The sequence below is a fragment of the Bolinopsis microptera genome, chromosome 8 (genome assembly GCF_026151205.1).
Source record: "Bolinopsis microptera isolate Bmic1 chromosome 8, MBARI_Bmic_1.0, whole genome shotgun sequence".
Classification (NCBI taxonomy): domain Eukaryota; kingdom Metazoa; phylum Ctenophora; class Tentaculata; order Lobata; family Bolinopsidae; genus Bolinopsis; species Bolinopsis microptera.
In genome coordinates this window covers 645,092-669,480 of record NC_087079.1, presented here as the reverse complement: position 1 = coordinate 669,480, position 24,389 = coordinate 645,092, and the positions used below count along the sequence as shown (strand labels likewise).

The 24,389-nt window shown below is 42.4% G+C and overlaps 2 protein-coding genes across 2 annotated transcripts; one reads left to right on the top strand and one right to left on the bottom strand.

The window, feature by feature from the left end:
• The first annotated feature begins 1,006 nt into the window (after window positions 1-1,006).
• On the top strand, window positions 1,007-23,706 carry LOC134820067 (uncharacterized). The gene is made up of 13 exons (XM_063830291.1): window positions 1,007-1,126; window positions 2,117-2,252; window positions 16,838-16,932; window positions 17,918-17,990; window positions 18,761-18,931; window positions 19,096-19,181; window positions 19,429-19,542; window positions 19,688-20,011; window positions 20,195-20,357; window positions 20,467-20,644; window positions 22,132-22,694; window positions 22,825-22,919; window positions 23,047-23,706. Exons 1-13 carry the CDS (start codon window positions 1,091-1,093, stop codon window positions 23,521-23,523), a joined length of 2,511 nt encoding a protein of 836 aa, XP_063686361.1. The 5' UTR covers window positions 1,007-1,090; the 3' UTR covers window positions 23,524-23,706.
• Window positions 11,689-13,525, bottom strand: LOC134819514 (uncharacterized). Its single transcript, XM_063829476.1, has 2 exons — window positions 12,253-13,525; window positions 11,689-12,039 (listed from the first exon to the last, which is right to left on the bottom strand). The coding sequence occupies exons 1-2, from the start codon at window positions 13,460-13,462 to the stop codon at window positions 11,951-11,953; spliced, it is 1,299 nt and encodes a 432-aa protein (XP_063685546.1). The 5' UTR covers window positions 13,463-13,525; the 3' UTR covers window positions 11,689-11,950.
• Window positions 23,707-24,389: the final 683 nt, after the last annotated feature.

Sequence of the window (24,389 nt, the reverse complement as noted above, 5' to 3'; positions counted from 1 at the left end):
CAGGAGCGTGAAACACTCTTACATCAAAAAATGCTCTTTCCAACGCATTCCAAACTGATCTTGCTGATTCTCTGGTGCCCTATCTTTTCATAATTGTAATCGACTACATTATGAGGGTTAAGGTAAGGACTAGGACTATGGATTTACCCTCCAGCCCACAAGAAACCGAAGCCGTCCGGTCACTGATGCAAAAAATAATTACAGATAGTGTTGCAGAGGCCCAAGATTTCCTCAAGAGTCTGGAACTGGCGTCTGGCGACCAGCTCAGTTAGACTCCACCTAAACAAGGGGACCACATTTATGTATACATCCTGCGGGGGGAAATGGGGCTTGACGACAGCAAGGAGATAAACAATCTCATGCTTGTTGGACAGATGTGGAGAAAAATGGGTATCAAAGGGCCCGCTGGGGGAGGGGGTGTCTTGGGGGAGGAAGGCTCCATATTAGTAAAAATGCTTGTTTTGCTCTAGAAACATAATGTTGCATTTTTGGCGGGGGCGCCAACAAGCAACGTTACGCCACTGCAAACAACTGATTTAAAGAGTCAGGAGCAACATTTCGTGTTGAAAAAAAAAAGCGCCCCCCTATTCGCACCCACTCCCCTTTTGGCACCCTTCCCTAAAATTGAACAAATTAGGTCATTTCAGTGATATGCTGGTAAAATCTCTAAAAAAGTGTATTTCTAGAGCAAAACGAGCAGTTTTGCTAGTACCTCAGTTAAGTTTTTCAGAATTGTCCCATATTTAAACGACGATTTTGCCCCCCTAAGATGGTGCATTTTCTATAGACTACAATTCCATTCTATTCTACTATCATTCTACGATGATGAAGAAAAGTTGTATTTGCACTTATTCTATGTGTTTTGGTGCCCTCATTTGTAAATAATATTATACACTCTATTTTGTAAACTTGCATGCAATTGATTTTAGTGAACACTAAAGTACATCAGTAAAACGCTCTGAGTTAATATCAAAACAATATAATGACGAAATTCTCCGTTAGCATGACATTTGGAGGAGGAGAAGAAGACAGGTACAGTACTTGCTCTGAAGTGAGCAGCGTCCAGGATTTGGAGGACCCCCCTCCTAACATGCTTGGGACACTCCTATCCGAAATATACACTCAGGTTAGTACATGATATGCAATACACTCAGGCCTAGATTCTGTCTGAAATGATAACCGGCTTATCTGTCGGAATTATCTATTTAAGGTAAGATCATTCGTTAGTTTTGCTTTATGCTGCTTTGACATAGTCAATAGACATTAGACACACTATATAAGGACATCAGCTGCTGACGTTTTCTGACAAATGTGCAGTTAAGCACCAAGGATCATTTTGTGTAAGATTTTGTTTAAGATTTCAATTCTGTTATTGCTCTGGGTCCACTGCTGTCTTGAAAATATGACACGAAATTAGCCTAGAACTGTTGTGATGAAACACTTTTCGTAACATTGAGACAGGGGTGACACATTATGTCGCTCACGGATACAAAGGATACATTATACAATACAGTGACAAATATTTGATGTGATTCATGGATTTCAGTTTATTGACTTATGGCATGAGCTAGGGTAGAGCTGACATGATAATGTCTGGAGATGTCACTGCTACCTCGCCCTGTCATACAAAACAATATTGGAGCTATGCTGACTTAGCTACCCCACCAAAATCAAGTCTCAGAAATCCTTGCAGATTATTTAACTGAAGTGAATCAGATGCTCCCAACTTATGATAGAGTTCCTCGGTCGGGTAGTAAAGCAGAGCTGCAGCCTTCTGATCTGCCCTAAGAACTTTCTGACAAAGCTTTACAATGTAATAGCTTTGTTATCCTCCTTTGTTTAAGGAGCCTAATTGACACTCTGTGTATCTATTGACAACAGCTATTGTTTTTTCTTCTTGTCCTTTTTGCAGATCAGAAGAGTCTTCAATTAAGGGACAGCAGTTTTACTCCTAATTTGAGGCATTTGATAATTTGTATACTTCAATAGGGCAACAAAATTTGATTTTAAAATAACCACCTTTAATGAATGTAGTGAACACCAAGATACAGAATCACACCAGTCCACAGAGTGATCTACTGCTTCACATTACTCATAACAAATACCACACCTTCAGTACCAGTGGACATCAGGCGGCCTGCAAACACCCAGTTTTGACAGTAACGTATACGATGACTACGTGCTGCAGGACAACTGTTTGGTTAAGAGGGAACCAATATCCCATCTCACCAGGGAGCAACTAGAGGAGAAGAGTGAGTTTATGTTTTGGTTAATTTGTTAATTTGTTGATTAGTTGATTAGTTAATTCTTTAACAAAATTATTGGTTAATTAGATAATTTATAAGTTAATTTTGGATTATTGTTATTTGATGCTACTGGAGAGTGGAGGGCTGGACTCCCCGTCTTCTTATTATATATAAAATGAATTCTTGTCTGTAGCCTGTGTAGTATCTATTCACTAATCTGCCCACTTATTGATATTTGGGTAACAACAAGATACTACAAGTGGTGTTGTCAATTGTCTGTTGTTTGTCGACATTCCCTCTACTCGCATTCCTTGGTTAGTAGAAGATAGAAGTAGTAGTAGAATTAATGGTATTGATCGCTGCTACCATACTTACGTTTTGACAAGTAATTATTAGTGGTATCTGTTACTCAGCTTGTTACACCTCATAACAACACTAATTTGTAACGGTACCCTTGTAACCATGGTAACATTTTGTAAACAACGTGATAATTACCTGGAATGTTGCCCAGTTTCACACGTGCTTAGAATTATCCTTTTGTCACAAACCGTTTTTGGCAGATCCTCATTCTTCGTGTAAATCACCCAATATTAACACTCTTCAATACCGATATCGATATATGATATTGAGTACCCCATTCCTCCCCCTCCCCCTCCCCCTCCCCCTCCCCCCTCCCCCCTCCCCCCTCCCCCCTCCCCCCTCCCCCTCCCCCCTCCCCCCTCCCCCCTCCCCCACCCCCAACTGAACACCTGACTGTAAGACTCCTGGATCATTGCACCACATCCATATTCCTCCACAAATCATGCAAAACAGCCACTCAGTAATCTTGTAATCCTGCCTAACCTACCTAACCTACCCTGGATCAGTAATTTGTACACACTCAGCAAGAGAGAGAGAGAGACTGAGAGAGTTGGTCTGTGTGTTGAGTCAGCAACTCATGTTAACACGCGAAACATTTTCTGGTGTTGTCTCAATATACAAGTAACGTTAGTAACGTTAGTTATAATAAGGGTGGTGTATAACAGTAATGATCTCATTTGTGGTGTGTTTCTAGGGGAGGTACCTACAAGTGTGTTCATTAAGCATTTAGAGTTCTGTAAAACTGCAGTTACAATTATTGTCTTAGAGTATTTACTATTTTAGTAGTTACGATCGATATCAGATCTCTATCCCTACATGCTACCAAAATTTAAATCTCCAACTTTCTGCACAATGTTCTGGAATGTTAGTGGTAAAAAAATATATATAGATAAATATAAATAAAGAAATAAAATCAACTATTTAATTTTAGGAAAGTAAAATTAATTCCCTGGTTTCTTAAGTCAGCTTTAAAGTTGGAAAATCAAAGTATGTAACGTCTATACCAAACCGATTCAACACAGAGATTTACATGAGCATTGATTATACCCTGATAATATGCACATAGTATGCACATAATATTACACAATATGTTCACTGTGTTCCACTATCCACTGCACCACATCCAATAATACTAATAGGCTCCTTACGTGTATTTAATAACTCATGTGTGTGTTATTGTTGTACTCTTCGTTATTACAAGTGGTTAGAATAGAAACCCATTGAGCCAGGTAACATGACACTTAGTAAACAGACCCCCCCCCCCCCCCCCCGGTGTATATTATACAGCCAGTACTACTGTATTATAACACTACCTCACTACCTGCCCCCCCCCCCCCCCCCCCCGTGTATATTATACAGCCAGTACTACTGTATTATAACACTACCTCACTACCTGCCCCCCCCCCCCCCCCCCCCGGTGTATATTATACAACACACTACTACTGTATTATAACACTACCTCACTACCTGCCACCCCCCCCCCCCCCCCCCCCGGTGTATATTATACAACACACCACTACTACTGTATTATAACACTACCTCACTACCTGCCCCCCCCCCCCCCCGGTGTATATTATACAACACACTACCACTACTGTATTATAACACTACCTCACTACCTGCCTCCCCCCCCCCCCCCCCCCCGGTGTATATTATACAACACACCACTACTACTGTATTATAACACTACCTCACTACCCGCCCCCCCCCCCCCCCCCCCCCCGGTGTAGATTATACAACACACCACCTACTACTGTATTATAACACTACCTCACTACCTGCCCCCCCCCCCCCCCCCCCGGTGTATATTATACTACACACCACTTCTACTGTATTATAACACTACCTGCACTACCTGCCCCCCCCCCCCCCCCGGTGTATATTATACAACACACCACTACTACTGTATTATAACACTACCTCACTACCTGCCCCCCCCCCCCCCCCGGTGTATATTATACAACACACCACTACTACTGTATTATAACACTACCTCACTACCCCGCCCCCCCCCCGGTGTATATTATACAACACACTACTACTACTGTATTATAACACTTACCTCACTACCTGCCCCCCCCCCCCCCCCCCGTGTATATTATACAACACACCACCACTACTGTATTATAACACTACCTCACTACCCGCCCCCCCCCCCCCCCCCGGGTGTATATTATACAACACACTACTACTACTGTATTATAACACTACCTCACTACCTGCCCCCCCCCCCCCCCCCCCCGTGTATATTATACAACACACCACTACTACTGTATTATAACACTACCTCACTACCCGCCCCCCCCCCCCCGGTGTATATTATACAACACACTACTACTACTGTATTATAACACTACCTCACTACCTGCCCCCCCCCCCCCCCCCCGGTGTATATAATACTACACACCAGTACCACTACTGTATTATAACACTACCTCACTACCTGCCCCCCCCCCCCCCCCCCCCGTGTATATTATACTACACACTACTACTACTGTATTATAACACTACCTCACTACCTGCCCCCCCCCCGGTGTATATAATACTACACACCAGTACCACTACTGTATTATAACACTACCTCACTACCTGCCCCCCCCCCCCCCCCCCCGTGTATATTATACTACACACTACTACTACTGTATTATAACACTACCACACTACCTGCCCCCCCCCCCCCCCCCCGGTGTATATTATACTACACACCACCACTACTGTATTATAACACTACCTCACTACCTGCCCCCCCCCCCCCCCCCCCCCCGGTGTATATTATACAACACACTACTACTACTGTATTATAACACTACCACACTACCTGGTCTCAACATTCAATGTACACTTTAGTGGTCGCTGTGAACGCTGGTTTACAAACAGCTGGTACATGTCACGTGACCAGCTAGCAGCCTCTTTTGTTACAGCAGGTTTTGAACTTCTGCCAGGTCCTTTGTGTGACCAATACATTGGTTGAGTACTTATGTGATATCTAATTGATGATAATGTTACTTGGAGAGAACACTAACTATGTTAGTTGGTAAAACTACCCCCCAGTTATACTCCCCCACCTCCCCACCTCCCCCACCCTCCCCACTACACCCCCCACTTAGTGGGTTTAACTCTAAACATTTATATTTCTGAGCTCCAATATTCAGTATCAGCCAGGTTTTATTTTCAGTATAACTTCTCTAAACTCTGGAGGTAGCTGATATGTTACAGCTATATGTGTTAGCTATATACTATGGTTATGGTTATTTATTTATTGGGTAGCTCACAGATATTCCTTTGTTAAAAGCTTTGTGTCACTGCTGCCCCACTTCCTGAAAAAGCTTTGTCTCATCATGGGATACTTCATACTGCATTCAAGCAATACACTATGTGCACTACACTATGTGCACTACACTATATGCACTACACTATGTGCACTACACTATGTGCACTACACTATGTGCACTACACCATGTGCACTTCGTAAAGAAGACCTGGTGGCTGCACTCTGTGAACTATTGAAAGTACTAGATTTTGACTTTCGACAAATTGTTTAAGCTTGTGCCACTTACTGGATACTGTATACTGGACATTATGTAATATTATATAAAAAATATTATAAAGTTATAATATTATATAAAAATTATTATAAAGTTATAATATTAAATAAGAATGTGGATCTAGCTAACAGGGTAGTAACAGTGTACTGGGTACGACGAGGAATTTAAAAGTGTATAATATTGGCTGCTCTAAGTGGAAAGGATGGTCTCGGTCATGGATCAGATAGTAAGCATTATGGAGGCCATGACACTACCTCACTACCTGGTCACATGACACTACCTCACTACCTGGTCACATGACACTACCTCACTACCTGGTCACATGACACTACCTCACTACCTGGTCGCATGACACTACCTCACTACCTGGTCACATGACACTACCTCACTACCTGGTCACATGACACTACCTCACTACCTGGTCACATGACACTACCTCACTACCTGGTCACATGACACTACCTCACTACCTGGTCACATGACACTACCTCACTACCTGGTCACATGACACTACCTCACTACCTGGTCACATGACACTACCTCACTACCTGGTCACATGACACTACCTCACTACCTGGTCACATGACACTACCTCACTACCTGGTAACATGACACTACCTCACTACCTGGTCACATGACACTACCTCACTACCTGATAACATGACACTACCTCACTACCTGGTCACATGACACTACCTCACTACCTGGTCACATGACACTACCTCACTACCTGGTCACATGACACTACCTCACTACCTGGTCACATGACACTACCTCACTACCTGGTCACATGACAGTACCTCACTACCTGGTCACATGACACTACCTCACTACCTGGTCACATGACACTACCTCACTACCTGGTCACATGACACTACCTCACTACCTGGTCGCATGACCAGTAGGATCCCTTGTAACTGGTATGGTTACTATGGTAACCGGTATCTTGTTTTTAAAACAGGTCCTGCTGATCTTTACCTGATATCAGGGCAGTAACAACTAGATACTACTACTGGATCATGTGACAACCAGGCTACCCCAACCCCCGTCCTGGCTACCCCAACCCCGTCCTGGTTACCCCAACCCCCGTCCTGGTTACCCCAACCCACGTCTTGGTTACCCCAACCCCCGTCTTGGTTACCCCAACCCCCGTCCTGGCTACCCCAACCCCGTCTTGGTTACCCCAACCCCCGTCTTGGTTACCTCAACCCCCGTCCTGGTTATCCCAACCCCGTCCTGGTTACCCCAACCCCCGTCTTGGTTACCCCAACACCCGTCTTGGTTACCCCAACCCCCGTCTTGGTTACCCCAACCCCCGTCTTGGTTACCCCAACACCCGTCTTGGTTACCCCAACCCCCGTCCTGGCTACCCCAACCCCCGTCCTGGCTACCCCAACCCCGTCCTGGTTACCCCAACCCCCGTCCTGGTTACCCCAACCCACGTCTTGGTTACCCCAACCCCCGTCTTGGTTACCCCAACCCCCGTCCTGGCTACCCAACCCCCGTCCTGGTTATCCCAACCCCGTCCTGGTTACCCCAACCCCCGTCTTGGTTACCCCAACCCCCGTCTTGGTTACCCCAACCCCCGTCTTGGTTACCCCAACACCCGTCTTGGTTATCCCAACCCCGTCCTGGTTACCCCAACCCCCGTCTTGGTTACCCCAACCCCCGTCTTGGTTACCCCAACACCCGTCTTGGTTATCCCAACCCCGTCCTGGTTACCCCAACCCCCGTCTTGGTTACCCCAACCCCCGTCCTGGTTATCCCAACCCCGTCCTGGTTACCCCAACCCCCGTCTTGGTTACCCCAACCCCCGTCTTGGTTACCCCAACACCCGTCTTGGTTATCCCAACCCCGTCCTGGTTACCCCAACCCCCGTCTTGGTTACCCCAACCCCCGTCTTGGTTACCCCAACCCCGTCTTGGTTACCCCAACCCCCGTCTTGGTTACCCCAACCCCCGTCTTGGTTACCCCAACCCCCGTCTTGGTTACCCCAACCCCCGTCTTGGTTACCCCAACCCCGTCCTGGCTACCCCAACACCCGTCTTGGTTATCCCAACCCCGTCCTGGTTACCCCAACTCCCGTCTTGGTTACCCCAACCCCCGTCTTGGTTACCCCAACCCCCGTCTTGGTTACCCCAACCCCCGTCTTGGTTACCCCAACCCCCGTCTTGGTTACCCCAACCCCCGTCTTGGTTACCCCAACCCCCGTCTTGGTTACCCCAACCCCCGTCTTGGTTACCCCAACACCCGTCTTGGTTATCCCAACCCCGTCCTGGTTACCCCAACCCCCGTCTTGGTTACCCCAACCCCCGTCTTGGTTACCCCAACCCCCGTCTTGGTTACCCCAACCCCCGTCCTGGTCACCCCACCCCCGTCCTGGCTACCCCAACCCCCGTCCTGGTTACCCCAACCCCCGTCCTGGCTACCCCAACCCACGTTTTGGCTACCCCAACCCACGTCTTGGTTACCCCAACCCCCCTGGCTGGCCTGATCCCAATTATTCTCCAATAAAACCACAAAAGACCCAAAAACCACAATAGAGTAATGAGTATAGACCCATATATATTTTACCAGTTTGTACCGGTTTGTACCAGTGTTGTGTTGTACAATTTGTGAGGTGGGCTGTACTGTATTGACTCGTGACGTATAATATACATTGTGTACATTCTGTTCTTATTAGATGTGGACTCTAGATCTGAGTCTCGCAGCAATGTATAATTGTTAGCAGAATGAACGTTAACTGAGTACATTTAGTTGGCATGTAGTGCTCCTCAATCAATCAATATAGTAATATGGACATTGTAACTACAGCTGATAGTGAAGGAGACAGCTGAGAGTGAAAGAGACATCTGAGAGTGAAAGAGACAGCTGAGAGTGAAATAGACAGCTGAGCGTGAAATAGACATCTGAGAGTGAAATAGACAGCTGAGCGTGAAAGAGACATCTGAGAGTGAAAGAGACATCTGAGAGTGAAAGAGACAGCTGAGAGTGAAATAGACAGCTGAGCGTGAAAGAGACATCTGAGAGTGAAAGAGACATCTGAGAGTGAAAGAGACATCTGAGAGTGAAAGAGACAGCTGAGAGTGAAAGAGACAGCTGAGAGTGAAATAGACAGCTGAGCGTGAAATAGACATCTGAGAGTGAAATAGACAGCTGAGCGTGAAAGAGACATATGAGAGTGAAAGAGACATCTGAGAGTGAAAGAGACAGCTGAGAGTGAAATAGACAGCTGAGCGTGAAAGAGACATCTGAGAGTGAAAGAGACATCTGAGAGTGAAAGAGACATCTGAGAGTGAAAGAGACATCTGAGAGTGAAAGAGACAGCTGAGAGTGAAATAGACAGCTGAGCGTGAAAGAGACATCTGAGAGTGAAAGAGACATCTGAGAGTGAAAGAGACATCTGAGAGTGAAAGAGACAGCTGAGAGTGAAATAGACAGCTGAGCGTGAAAGAGACATCTGAGAGTGAAAGAGACATCTGAGAGTGAAAGAGACAGCTGAGAGTGAAAGAGACAGCTGAGAGTGAAATAGACAGCTCAGCGTGAAAGAGACAGCCGAAAGTGAAGGAGACAGCTGGCTAACCAAATATGGTGTAAATGGTGTGTTCCCCTAGTCTGCAAGCACACACAATTACTTTCTCGTAAAACTGTTTCAAGACGTTGAGAGTGTGTGATGTGTGTCAGCATCAGTTCACATGAGAGAATCTTGGTTTTGTTTGTAAATTTAAGAGCGAATTTCTCAGAAATGAATTGTATGGATCCGTACGTGGTATTAATATTGCGGTATGCCAGAATTTACAGTGGTATTGTCACGTGGTATTGGCACGTGGTATTGGCACGTGGTATTTTGCACGTGGTATTGGGACGTGGTATTGGCACGTGGTATTGGCACGTGGTATTTTGCACGTGGTATTGGGACGTGGTATTGGCACGTGGTATTGGCACGTGGTATTGGCACGTGGTATTGGCACGTGGTATTGGCACGTGGTATTCGCACGTGGTATTGGCACGTGGTATTGTCACGTGGTATTGGCACGTGGTATTGTCACGTGGTATTGGGACGTGGTATTGGGACGTGGTATTGGCACGTGGTATTGGGACGTGGTATTGGGACGTGGTATTGTCACGTGGTATTGGCACGTGGTATTGGCACGTGGTATTGGCACGTGGTATTGGCACGTGGTATTCGCACGTGGTATTGGCACGTGGTATTGGCACGTGGTATTGGCACGTGGTATTGGCACGTGGTATTGGCACGTGGTATTGTCACGTGGTATTGGCACGTGGTATTGGCACGTGGTATTGGCACGTGGTATTGGCACGTGGTATTGTCACGTGGTATTGGCACGTGGTATTGGCACGTGGTATTGGCACGTGGTATTGGCACGTGGTATTGGCACGTGGTATTGGCACGTGGTATTGGCACGTGGTATTGGCACGTGGTATTGGTACGTGGTATTGGCACGTGGTATTGGCACGTGGTATTGGCACGTGGTATTGGCACGTGGTATTGGCACGTGGTATTGGCACGTGGTATTGGCACGTGGTATTGGCACGTGGTATTGGCACGTGGTATTGGCACGTGGTATTGGCACGTGGTATTGGCACGTGGTATTGGCACGTGGTATTGGCACGGTAATACCACATTACCGTTCACTGTCTTTTATTCCTAATAATTGGGTAACCGTAAAACATAATCATATCATTTATGGGATAAAAGCTCCATAATACGTTGTGACAGAACAGAATGCTAAACTCGACGGATCTTGATATTTAGAAGCGAAACCTGACAGCTTGGAATTGGTTCATTTAGCCAATATCATGTGACAATACCACGTGACAATGTTAACTTCTCGCTGAACTGAAAGTCCAAATTTCTAAATATCCCAGCAACTTTAAAGACTTTGTGGCATTTTACGGGCTACTCAAAATGAACCATTTCTTGTAACAGAGAGTCTCTGTACCTTTGAAGTCAATGGTATAACGTTACCATTACGCCACTGTACGGACCTGTACATATCGATTGTATACCATTTACAATTTACATATATTTACATATTATTATATTATCCAATATATTGCCGTGCTACTTACAGGCTCAGGTTTAAATTTAAATACTCAGTTTGTATGATATTACCAGCGTATATTAGTATATTATGATAAGGTTGATATACACAATACGTTACGTGGACGTTAGGTCACTGAGTCTCCAGTTACTATGGTAGTTACTACGATAGTTACTTTTGTTACCAGTTACTATGGTAGTTACTATGGTTACCAGATACCAAGGTAGTATTACTACAATTCACCGTAGTGATGTTGTGAAATAAATCTGTACGAAACTAACTTTATATTTATAAACACCTGCTCCTATGATGGATGCAACTATATGTAATGGAAACTCCAGCTCCCTTCTCCTCCGAGAGTATGTATTTAGCGCACTGTTCCGCATATTATAACTTAAGTAGAAACAGAAAAGTCTGGTAAACAAACAGAAAATCAATAGCTTCTTGAGAATAATTACTTAGAATAGAATAATAAAAACATCAAGATGTCAAATAGTTGTACACAATTTTGGAAACCTCCTTGAACTAAAATACGTGTAATGATACTTCAACAAAATGTCACCTAAAATAGACGAATAAGTCATGAGATCATATCAAATCTGTATCTCTCATTTCTCCTTATATTAATTAAAAATCAAAATATATTTTATGGTCAAATTACAGTTTTAGTTGAAAACATTCAAAATAACACAATAACAGTCCCAGTCCATAGATTTCACGTGACAAGTACACTTCACGATTCATCACAAAGTTCCTGTTCCTCGTGCTCCTCTCTGAAGTGCTCCACCAGTCCCACTGTCACGTTCACCCCTACAAACTTCTCTGAAAGTATATTGGTTAGAGTGATACTTCAAGTGCTTTACCAAAGATGGTCCCCAAACAAACTGAGATTAATGAAAGATCAAATTAGTTTATATTTCTGTCATCAACATTTTATCAAAATTCTTCATTATATAACCTCACGTTGCAACATGCATATACTTTAATTACCCTTTATAAACCGAGAATACCAGAAAATAAGACTAAATAACGTACCCATCATGATCCAACTGTTAGTTAGCTGAAGATAGAGCTGGTTTGTGAAGATCCTGTTAAGATAAGGAGAAGTGAAGAGGACGTCCCACCTACTGACTGTATCTAGCCTTCTTCCTTTCTCCAGGAGAGATAGGGTAGCATTATGGGCCCTAGAAACTTCATCTAGTTCACTTTCAGTGGTGTTCAGTTTCAGCTCAGATTCCTGAAGCCTGGCCTTACTTTCTGTAAGATCAGAGAGGGTAGCATTATGGGCACTAGAAACTTCATCTAGTTCACTTTCAGTAGTGTTCAGTTTCAGCTCAGATTCCTGAAGCCTGGCATTACTTTCTGTAAGATCAGAGAGGGTAGCATTATGGGCCCTAGAAACTTCATCTAGTTCACTTTCAGTGATGTCCAGTTCTGTCAGAGTTTCATTTAGCCTTGCCCTAGTGTTTGTGAGTTCCACAATTGTGTCATTCAAGGTTTTCCAGACCTCCTGTTGTTTGAGCTCTGTTTTGTTCAGTCTTATCTCAATCAATTTCAGTGCTGTCTGAGTTTTGTTAAGGTTGGCCTCTAGATCTACGACACAGTTTGCTGGTGTAAACACTGTTACATTCCCGTACCTTTGCTTGGTCAGTACCTCTTCCCATTTCAGTACCCTACTCTCATACTCCTCCTCCAAAGTAGAGCACATACCTGCTTCAGTCATCTCCCTTATCTGAGAGGAGCTCAGCTCTTCAGCAAACAAGTTTAGTTTATGCAGACGTCCACCGAAAGTGTGACTTGAACTCTTAGAGTCCTGATGCTGATTCCCTAAAGTGATACGGCCACTCAACTCGATGTTATCATTTCCGGCAGATATGCTCCCCACCTCATCTCCATCAAAATACACCCTCTGTGTTCCACCAGCAGCCCAAGAAAGGCAATAGTGGAACCAGCCTTCTGTTTGAGGCAGCTTGCTTTCCAGACGTACGCTTTTTGATGCTACCCGAGCATAGGAGCCACTTTCGATATTACCACTCCTGCTGTGGAACACTATTGACCTTGCTCCCCGTGGTTTTGTCATCCAATAACAAAGAGTAAAAGATCGGCCAACAGAAATAGGACTACTCGGTGTAAACTGTACATAGTCACTAGTTGTGGCACCAAAGGAAAGAGCTTTCAACCTAGCTGCTTCACCAGCTGTCAGAGTCGGCTCTAGCAGAACGAATACAAAAAACAGGGCTATCATTTCCTACTTACCTAATGCTTAACGAACAAATAATTAATCAGCTGAAAGTTGGAAGGATAGCTCCGCAATGATAAAAGTGGTCGTTGGTAGTTCTTATATACCAGGCTCAGTACGTATTACTATGGGTTGAAGAGTCATATGGTCCCAGTAAGATATCTTAAAGTATAATTACAGACGAAGTGTGCCAAACGTTACCCTGAACGTTATTTTACTGTATTAGATCATGATGAGATAATGCAAGCATAATGCTCAGATGTAGGGTTTTTGTGGAGATTAAAAGTATGATATATTATGAGTACTTATAAAGTTCTAATGAAAACAAAGTGAAAATAGTTCCAGGTCTTCGGACGTCTTACTAGTTGAGCTACTAAATATTCTTACCTCATAGTAACAAGAGTTACCTGTCATTAGAACAACACATATAGACTCTTTTAAATATCACTGTCACGGGGGAGGTTGTGAACGTTTTTTCCCGGGATTTGTGCCAATAACTTAAACTTGGCATCGTGTCAAGTGTAAACGTGGGAAAGTTGTGTGCTCATCATATTTTTTTACCACAATGAAAGAAGAATGAGTGAAAATCTATGTATCGCTTTAAGGTTACAAAATTACCAGCATCTTTTTGATTTTATGGCGCAGCAAAAGTGCTGTTTCAGCAGCCAACGCTACTAGTTACCATAGTTACACTACTAGTTACCATGGTAACACAACGCGTCTTGCAGCTCTCTTATTCTACCAGATTGAGCAATATTATAATTGAGAAATAGTTTCTCTCTCGTCGTATCCATAATAGACAATGCACCTGCGTCCTGCGTCCTGTATAACGTAATTATTGATTATATCACAATCTAAACAATTAGAAATTACATTTCTCAATATTTCGCTCGGATATTGTAAAGACTGTAAAGAGCTCTTGAAACATTTGATATGCATATTGCATATGCTCGCAGCTGGTTTTTCGTGGTCGATTTAATGCAAGAAATTTCAATATACATATTATACGTTCTGTGCACATGGTAATATTTCACAACACCAAAACTAGTCACAACATGGTATAAACGTGTAAACGTGTGGTTACTGGTAGGGAGGTTTAACACGTGACATTGAAACTGGGTCACCCCCCCCCCCCCCCCCATGGCCCATAAGGTTCTTATTAAAACAACGCTGGAAGCTGCTTGGTTAATGACTGTCATGTGACTGAGAAAGTTCACCAGTATCTAGATTTATAAGACTATGCGTAGTGTTTAGTGTTTATACCTGATCGTAAGTTAACAGTCTTCTCTTTAGAATATGAATAGAGAAGAGTGAGTAGCAGGGTATGTAATCACGGTGTGGATTTCGGTTTTTAGTGCAATGAATAGGTATGCACTATACATTATACAATATGTATTATGTACAACTAAACTACGAATGTTCATTTTTACAACTCCACCTCACACGATCAATAAGATTTAGTTGTGTGAATACTGTGTTACTGTTAAACTTCACAATACGAACATTTCACTCAACATTAAGGGGCTCTGATTGGTTACAATGTAGTCACGTGGTGTTAACAGTGTCTTCTGATTGGCTGGCACGCTTCAATTAAATCCCTTTTTGTTTCCCACCTGGTCAATCATGGCAAGTTTGATCTGCGAACCGTGACGCACATTGTTCGCATACGGTGGCGTTAAATCTAAATCTTTAGCTACGTCTCAACATATCACAATCATGCAATATTATTGTACTACGACAATCTATACTAATAATCTCAATAAATTTGTCTGTCTGTCTGTCTGTCTGTCTGTCTGTCTGTCTGTCTGTCTGTCTGTCTGTCTGTCTGTCTGTCTGTCTGTCTGTCTGTCTGTCTGTCTGTCTGTCTGTCTGTCTGTCTGTCTGTCTGTCTGTCTGTCTGTCTGTCTGTCTGTCTGTCTGTCTGTCTGTCTGTCTGTCTGTCTGTCTGTCTGTCTGTCTGTCTGTCTGTCTGTCTGTCTGTCTGTCTGTCTGTCTGTCTGTCTGTCTGTCTGTCTGTCTGTCTGTCTGTCTGTCTGTCTGTCTGTCTGTCTGTCTGTCTGTCTGTCTGTCTGTCTGTCTGTCTGTCTGTCTGTCTGTCTGTCTGTCTGTCTGTCTGTCTGTCTGTCTGTCTGTCTGTCTGTCTGTCTGTCTGTCTGTCTGTCTGTAATTTACGAATGATTAAATCAAGAAAACGGTAAGAGATATGGGACTGGTTTTTTCGGTATAGTGTCGACAAAACTCTGACGAAGCCAAATGATTAAGGTTTTTCAAATCGGTCTGTGGTAAGTGGTTTAATTGATCATTTTGTGACCCAAATGTGATACTAAAGTGTCTCACGTACTCTCCCTCTCTCCCATTCTCGCTCTCTTCCCCCAAAACAGATTTGCTACATAATTAGGTAATTTGGCAGGGGACCTCAAGATTGCCTATCAAGTATTACTATTAGATACGTGAGGGCCGAGGGGCATTCAGAATTAAATTGCGGTGTGTTTGGACTGAGCGAGTTCATACTTTCGCACCGTTTTAACTACGACTATGAAATGCATTTTTAGAATGTAATAGGCAGGTTTATACTTCTGCATTTCAACTGCGATAGTGAAGTCCTGGCCGTATGCACAGGTTACACTAGTATAAATTATAAATCTATAGGTGTTCAGATCAATAAGTTACAATTGAGAAATTGGCCTCATTTTTACTCATCTTGTTAATGACTTACACCCGTTATTAATGTTTGTATTTCAATGTAAGAACTTAATGTTTTAGCTTATACAATATCACTCAATATTATTAAGTTGATGATAATATTCCATGTTGGACGTTGGTATTAATACTTAAATTAAACAATAAACGTGGGGGAGCTTTTACCCAGCATGTGTTCATTTTCATCCCCATCGCGTGTGAGAACATCGCGTGTGTTCATTTCAAACTCCTCCGCATGCAGTTCTCAACTCGACCGCATGCAACTGAAAACGTGACCTCCCACATCCAATACACAGTCTATAACACAGACGTGCAGTCCTGTGTACTAATTTTAAATTTACACGGCGGGGGAAGTGTCTGGGTGTGAGTAGCCCAGACAATGGGATATTTTTAATGTCTTTGTGTTTACCCAATGAGATCTTGGCAGCTGCTCTTGCTAGGTATTTCATCTTGTGGAATTTAGATGTTAGAGAATTTAGATGTTGGAGTAGTGTTAATATCTACCCTGCATGTTTAGTAATTAGTAGTCTGTACCTGTAACACTGTAACATTGTAACACTGTGACACTGTAACACTGTAACACTGTAACACTGTAACACTGTAACACTGTGACACTGCAACACTGTAACACTGTAACACTGTAACACTGTAACACTGCACTGTAACACTGTAACACTTCAGGTGTGGAGGAAATACAGACGATCATAAAGGATTTGAAGTTGAGAACAAAGGAACAAAGCACAAAACTCGTCCACCTTTTGAAGAGACGTGACCAGGTAATACTAAACAGTCAACAGTACACATTACACATTACACATTACACATTACACATTACACATTACACATTACACATTACACATTACACATTACACATTACACATTACACATTACACATTACACATTACACATTACACATTACACATTACACATTACACATTACACATTACACATTACACATTACACATTACACATTACACATTACACATTACACATTACACATTACACATTTCACATGTACACATTTCACATTACACATTACACATGTACACATTACACATTACACATTACACATTACACATTACACATCACACATTACACATTACACATTACACACTACACATTACACATTACACATTACACATTACACATTACACATTACACATTACACATTACACATTACACATTACACATTACACATTACACATTACACATTACACATTACACATTACACATTACACATTACACATTACACATTACACAATGTTAAACACATTGTCACAGGATGGTCATAACCCCAATAATATTATAAAGAGAAAAGTTAGATAAAAATGTACAATATATATGAGGTTACAATAATGTTTTTTCTGCTTTAGAATACTATACTCTTTTAGAATACATATATCACCTTTACCTTGTACATATAATCGCATTTTGAGTATTTTCCCAGGCGTCATGTTATATTGTTAACACACCTTGCTATAATATACTAATTGCAACAATAAAACTGTTTCTAAATGAATGAGAGGAGCACCACACCCTTGAGAAACTAATAAACTTAAGTATCAGCTCATAACACTGCACAATGTGCTGTATAAGGGATAAGTGGGCGCTCTAATCCCATTTTAGTGAAAAGCATTTCAGTAAGCTGCACTCACTGCATCAGTTGTGATATTGCCAGTTAACAGTTACCTCTGAAACTTTTCAGTAGTTGCAAATTTTCAAAATGTGGAGTGACTTTATCTTTACAACACAACTTGTCAGGGCAAGACCAGACAGAAGAGAGGGTATGCGCTTCTCACTAGACTTCTTCAGACTGTCTTCAGGAAAAGCAAAAGTGAGTTTAATAAATTGAACCCTTTAAACCACAGCACTATGTTAGGTTCAACTTGTCTTTAGTATATGCTTCGACCAACTGGCTACTGTCTTCTGAACTAACCTTGTAGTATTAGATCTTGGTTATCGGTCAAGAATGAACAATTCGAAATTATAAATGTTAGTAATTAGCTAACCAGTAAATTTGAGCCAGGAATGATTAATCAGCAATGACCTGAGCCACTGGCGCCAATCGTTTAGTAATTATCATTAGTCCTTTTCGAGTAGGAGTGGAATTATACTCGTACGGTTCACCATCAAACAATGGCAACGACACAATTTACGTGTCAATGATTACAATCGTATAACTGTAACGCGCTGCAACATAATTCTAACAAACCAAAATAATAAAGTGCTTACTTTGACAACGCGCGCCTTGCGACCGCGCGCAAGCTAGCGATCCAAGGCTGAAAATGAGCTAGCTATCTGCTGCAACACGATACATGCTATACAAGCATGGCACTGGTCGATCAGTTTTGAGATGATCTATTTCACTACAAATTTCAAAATTCATTTCAACACATATTTTGGTCTCGAATCTAAAATAGAGAATCACGGGTGTCTACTGTAAGAATTTTGGTTCTTTATTTTCAGCCGTGAGCAGTGTAATTAAACCTTGTTTATTCCCAACTGATCACTATAATGAACTGTAACCCAGGTAACTGTAACCCAGGTAACTGTAACCCAGGTAACTGTAACCCAGGTAACTTATTACTACTTACTGTAACTCAGGTAACGGTATCCCGTCCAGACTGAAGTTCTGTATGCCAGCCCCCAGTGATGCTCGCCAGTTTAACAACTGGCTGGACGCTCTGAGAGCGGTTGCCCAGCTGGCCCCCTACGGTATAGATCCTATCTGGAGACCTGAGGTGTGGTTAGGGTGTGCTGAACACAATTACCGAGGTAACCATGGTAACCTGATTCTACATACTACTGAAACTACATCATTTAAATAAGTAATTATCCGTCTATCACTGAAACAATCGAATTTATGAGCATCTTATAGTGGAAGTTCTCCTGTAACTATTGATCAAACGTTCATTTGATAATTGATTATAACTCTCTAGATGTGGAGTGGTCCTCAGTCTTGAAGTTCGCTTTCAACGAGAAGCTCAACCCTGATGATCATATGTTGGGAGTTCAGATTGTAAAGGTGAGCTAATGAGCCCCCCCCCCTGTAAAGGTGAGCTGTGAGCTAATGCCCCCCCCTCCCCCCCCCCCCCCCCCCCCTGTAAAGGTGAGCCGTGAGATAATGAGCCCCCCTCCCCCCGAAAATATCGGGGATTGTCCCCCTTATCCTACACCCTCGAGAGTAGCAAGTGGTAAAAGATGAAGAAAGCAAATAATTGAGTCCCTCTTCTCCTCTAATATCGCCCAATAATCACATGTTTCCTTCTCAGGATCTCTACAGAACTGGTTCATGCAGACTTCTCTCCCCCAGTGACGACAGAGCCGCTCTTAAACGAGTCCTGCTCGGTTACGCTAGGTGGAATAAGGAAGTGGGGTACTGCCAGGTAAATATGAGTTAAAAGGTGTGGATATATTGTCTAACAGGTTCTATTTTCAAGTTGCTTCACAAACTAAACTATGCTGTGATACTGTAGATAAAGATTTCCAATCTCAATAAATCAAGCGCTTTACCAACTTATCTCACCCCAGGGTTTCAACATCATAACAGCAGTACTACTAAAAGTACTAAACAACAACGAAGCAGCTGCTCTGAAGGTGATGATACAAGTGGTTGAGAACCTGCTCCCAGAACACTACTTCAACAACAACTTGGTGGCTCTCAGTGTGGATCTGGCCGTGTTCAGGGAGCTGCTCAGGGTACACGTGCCCAGGCTGTGGGCCCATATCACTAAGTTACAGGGCCCTGTTAGTAAGGACCCGGCTAAAAGTGATATTACTTACGAGCCTCCTCTCACTAACGTCTTCACTATGCAGTGGTTCCTCACGCTATTCGCTACTTGTCTTCCAAACGAGGTACATTCCCTACTTCACATTCACGATACTTCTTATATATATAGGTATATTTCCTACTTCACGGTACAATTTATTTTACAAATGGGTCATCTTGTTACTGGTCCTGCTTAAACATATTGAATAAAGTTTGAAAATGGAAGTACCTAATGAAAAACAAACTCTGCTAAAACTACGCAACTGCAGATAGCACTGAAAGTATGGGACCTGATATTCCTGTACGGAGCGGAAGTGTTATTCAGAGTAGCTCTAGCGATCTGGAGTAGTCTCCAGACTGTAGTTCTCACAACCCACACCTGCGATGAGTTCTACATGCAAATGAGCACCGCTGTACTGGATATCCGACAAGGTTTGTCTTTTGTCAATAACTTAATTAGTGGTACTACATGAGATATGATATTGTTCACAAATCTCCTCTGTACGACAATATGCGGGATAAGAATTAAACCACCCTGCAGGACGACACATCACGTGCGAAGAACTGATGAAGAAGATCCACTCCATCCCGCCGCTGTCCCAGGAGAAACTACAAGAGTTCAGGGAGGAGATAATGTACAACATCCAGCCGCCCAACCTGGGACTTTACGCCAAGGAGCAGGATGTCCACTGTATGTCCCTTCTTCTCAACAGTAACCCGTAAGTTATAAACAGTAACCCGTAAGTTATAAACAGTAACCGTAAGTTATAAACAGTAACCCGTAAGTTATAAAGATGTAACCCGTAAGTTATAAACATGTAACCCGTTAGTTATGAACATGTAACCCGTAAGTTATAAACAGTAACCCGTAAGTCATAAACAGTAACCTGTAAGTCATAAACAGTAACCTGTAAGTTATAAACAGTAACCCGTAAGTTATAAACATGTAACCCGTAAGTTATAAACAGTAACCCGTAAGTCATAAACAGTAACCCGTAAGTCATAAACAGTAACCTGTAAGTCATAAACAGTAACCTGTAAGTCATAAACAGTAACCTGTAAGTTATAAACAGTAACCCGTAAGTTATAAACATGTAACCCGTAAGTTATAAACAGTAACCCGTAAGTTATAAACATGTAACCCGTAAGTTATAAACAGGTAACCCGTAAGTTATAAACATGTAACCCGTAAGTTATAAACATATAACCCGTAAGTTATAAACAGTAACCCATAAGTTATAAACAGTAACCCGTAAGTTATAAACATGTAACCCGTAAGTCATAAACAGTAACCTGTAAGTTATAAACATGTAACCCGTACGTCATAAACAGTAACCCGTAAGTGATAAACAGTAACCTGTAAGTAATAAACAGTAACCTGTAAGTTATTAACATGTAACCCGTAAGTTATAAACAGTAACCCGTAAGTTATAAACAGTAACCCGTTAGTTATAAACATGTAACCCGTAAGTTATAAACAGTAACCCGTAAGTTATAAACAGTAACCCTTTAGTTATAAACAGTAACCCGTAAGTTATAAACAGTAACCATTTAGTTATAAACAGTAACCCGTAAGTTATAAACAGTAACCCGTAAGTTATAAACATGTAACCCGTAAGTCATAAACAGTAACCTGTAAGTTATAAACAGTAACCCGTAAGTTATAAACAGTAACCCGTAAGTTATAAACATGTAACCCGTAAGTTATAAACATGTAACCCGTTAGTTATGAACATGTAACCCGTAAGTTATAAACAGTAACCCGTAAGTTATAAACAGTAACCCGTAAGTTATAAACAGTAACCCGTAAGTTATAAACAGTAACCCGTAAGTTATAAACAATAAACATGTTATTGCCGCAGTTGCATGCCATTTTATTTTATAAGTTGCAAACATACCGTAAATTTTTAGATTTAACCCTATCAAAAAAAGATTGGGCGACATCTGTCCGACAGCGACATCTATCCGACAGCCGTATTAAGGATTTTGGACAGATGTCGCTGTCGGACAGATGTCGCTGTCGGACAGATGTCGCTGTCGGACAGATGTCGCTGTCGGACAGATGTCGCTGTCGGACAGGAGTCGTGTTACCTCAAAAGAATCAACAATTTGAAAACAAATTATGTTAATAATTAACAGATTATTGAACTGAGTATGTAACATGTTAATTAATAATTAACAGATTATTGAACTGAGTATGTAACAGGAAAGAAGTAATACCGACAAAGCCGGAGCACAGCAAACCGTCACTCCGGGAGACGATAAAGAAGAGAGAGGTAGAAGTGACGTCACGGGACATCCAGACGCTCCTGGCAGACTACCGCAACAAGACCAAGAAACAGAAACTGAAGACCAAACAACCGGGGCCCGCCACTGCCATCAGGTGTGTTCCTGACCTGGGACTCCGCCGGAAACTCCCGGAGAAAGCCTTCAGTTTCGACACAGCAGAGCTAAGCACGAGGCAGATCCTACTACAACAAGTGTCAGGATTCAGTCCGTCTCAACGACCCAACACCCCCAGAAAGGCCTCCTTCCCCGCCTTGAACCACATGAGGAACGGTACTCCCACTAGTAGGAAGTGCCTGTTCTCAGACCAGGAGCCCGAGTCTCCCACCACAGCTAGCACCAATAACTCCTCCAGCAGCTTCTCCCTCGTCACAGACGCACTAGCTCACATCAGGATTAGCAGGATTCCTGATACCCAGACAGAGGAGTTCTGTAACTCCGGCTACTCCCTTCAGCGCCCTATCCCTGAGAAACAACCTTCCGGTTAGTCGGTCTAATCCTAGAATAGATATACTTCATTTTATCATATTCTCTTCGTTTGATTTAGCTTAAGAAAGTGTCGCAAATTTGCAGCATGTTAAACTTTATCTTTCGTAATTTCGTAATTTTACAGGGATTCAAGCTCAAACACAGTCCTATAACCAAGACATCAGCCCACTTCCCAAACCAGACTCTCTCTCTGACGACCAGGATGAAACTTTAACAGAAGTAAGAAAATGATGATCTGGCCGCACAAGGCATCAACCATTTAAAGGATTAACCTTTAAAAGAATACCAATGAAATTGGTAGATTTTCACTTAAGCTGGTCAGGATTTCTCACTTCTTATATTTCAGGTTTATTTCATGGAAGGAGAAGATCTGGACACTACAACGGATCACGATACTTCCGAACTATCAGCCGAACAGAAACGAAAACAATGGCTGAAGAAGTCCAAGACAATATCGACCCTGGTGTACAAGAGTAAGGACGGTGGAGGAGGCGCTGGAGGAGGCGCCGCCTCAGTTCCGAGCTCTCCTCGACCTTTCTCTCCTTACAAACCCTCCCACTTCAGCTTCGATAACGGGTATTCCAGCTCAGTACAGCAGAGCAACTCCCTGCTAGTGAAGCAGACCACAAACAGGGATAGTGAGACCCAGGGCAGCACTTTCAACAATGTCACTAGGGTGGTCCACGCTGGTCTTTCCAGTGACCCCTACTTTAACCTTCGTAAAAATCAGGCATTCCTCGCGGACATGCATTCCTGGTCCCTAGCAAACGCGACCTCCTTACCCTTCATGGTGGACAATAGAGACAGAAAGAGGTCCAAGTAGAGACTTCCTCAGACTAAATTTTGGATTGAGATACAGCAAGTGCTCTTCAGTGTTTGTTGAAATGTTGTCTGCTGAAAGAATGTTATTTAAATCGTTGAATTTGGGATACAAGAATTGCGTTTTTAAATTACCAGATGTTGTTTATGATAAATATTTACACGTTTATTTATTAATTATATCATCAAACAACGCTTATTTCTGAATTAATTTGATCTTTGGGAACAATCTCAGTTTTCGGAAATTCCGTTCCGCAAGGATAAAAAGTTCTAAACTAAAGATGGTAAAATTCAAATTCTTGGCGAGTGATTTAACTGGACCGTAGAAAAAAAAAGTATGTTGGTTTTTTTTTCTTCCCCCAAAAGTAAAACTAATTAATTTAACTAATACACGTTTTCTAAATAAATGGACAGTGCACAGTCAACAGTGTGACTCGACTGTGAGCAATGATTCCAGTTTCAAACAGATTTACTTTTTATAAACAATCCTAAAATCGATTTCATCTAAATCCTAATCCCATTCCCCCTTCACAATGCTATTGGACAAATGTTCCCAATCTCAAGTCCCATTTTTGCTGAAGCCCTGTTTCCACCAAAATATTTTCAGAATCAAACCCAATTTACTGTTTGCCCGTTTTAGTGAGTGACAACTATTATCATATTTAATAACCTTTTACAGTATATTCACTTTTTCATGTCATATAATTATCGTCGCGAAACTGATAGCTCACTTTGTGCTACTATGGTATAAAAGACTAAAGTTTGTTTTAAAGACCCGAGGGCCGCCCTTAAGGGCTTTGAAACCGGTTTATTGACAATATAATATATAAATAAACTGAAATCGTAACATTCATGTCAATACTAACTGAA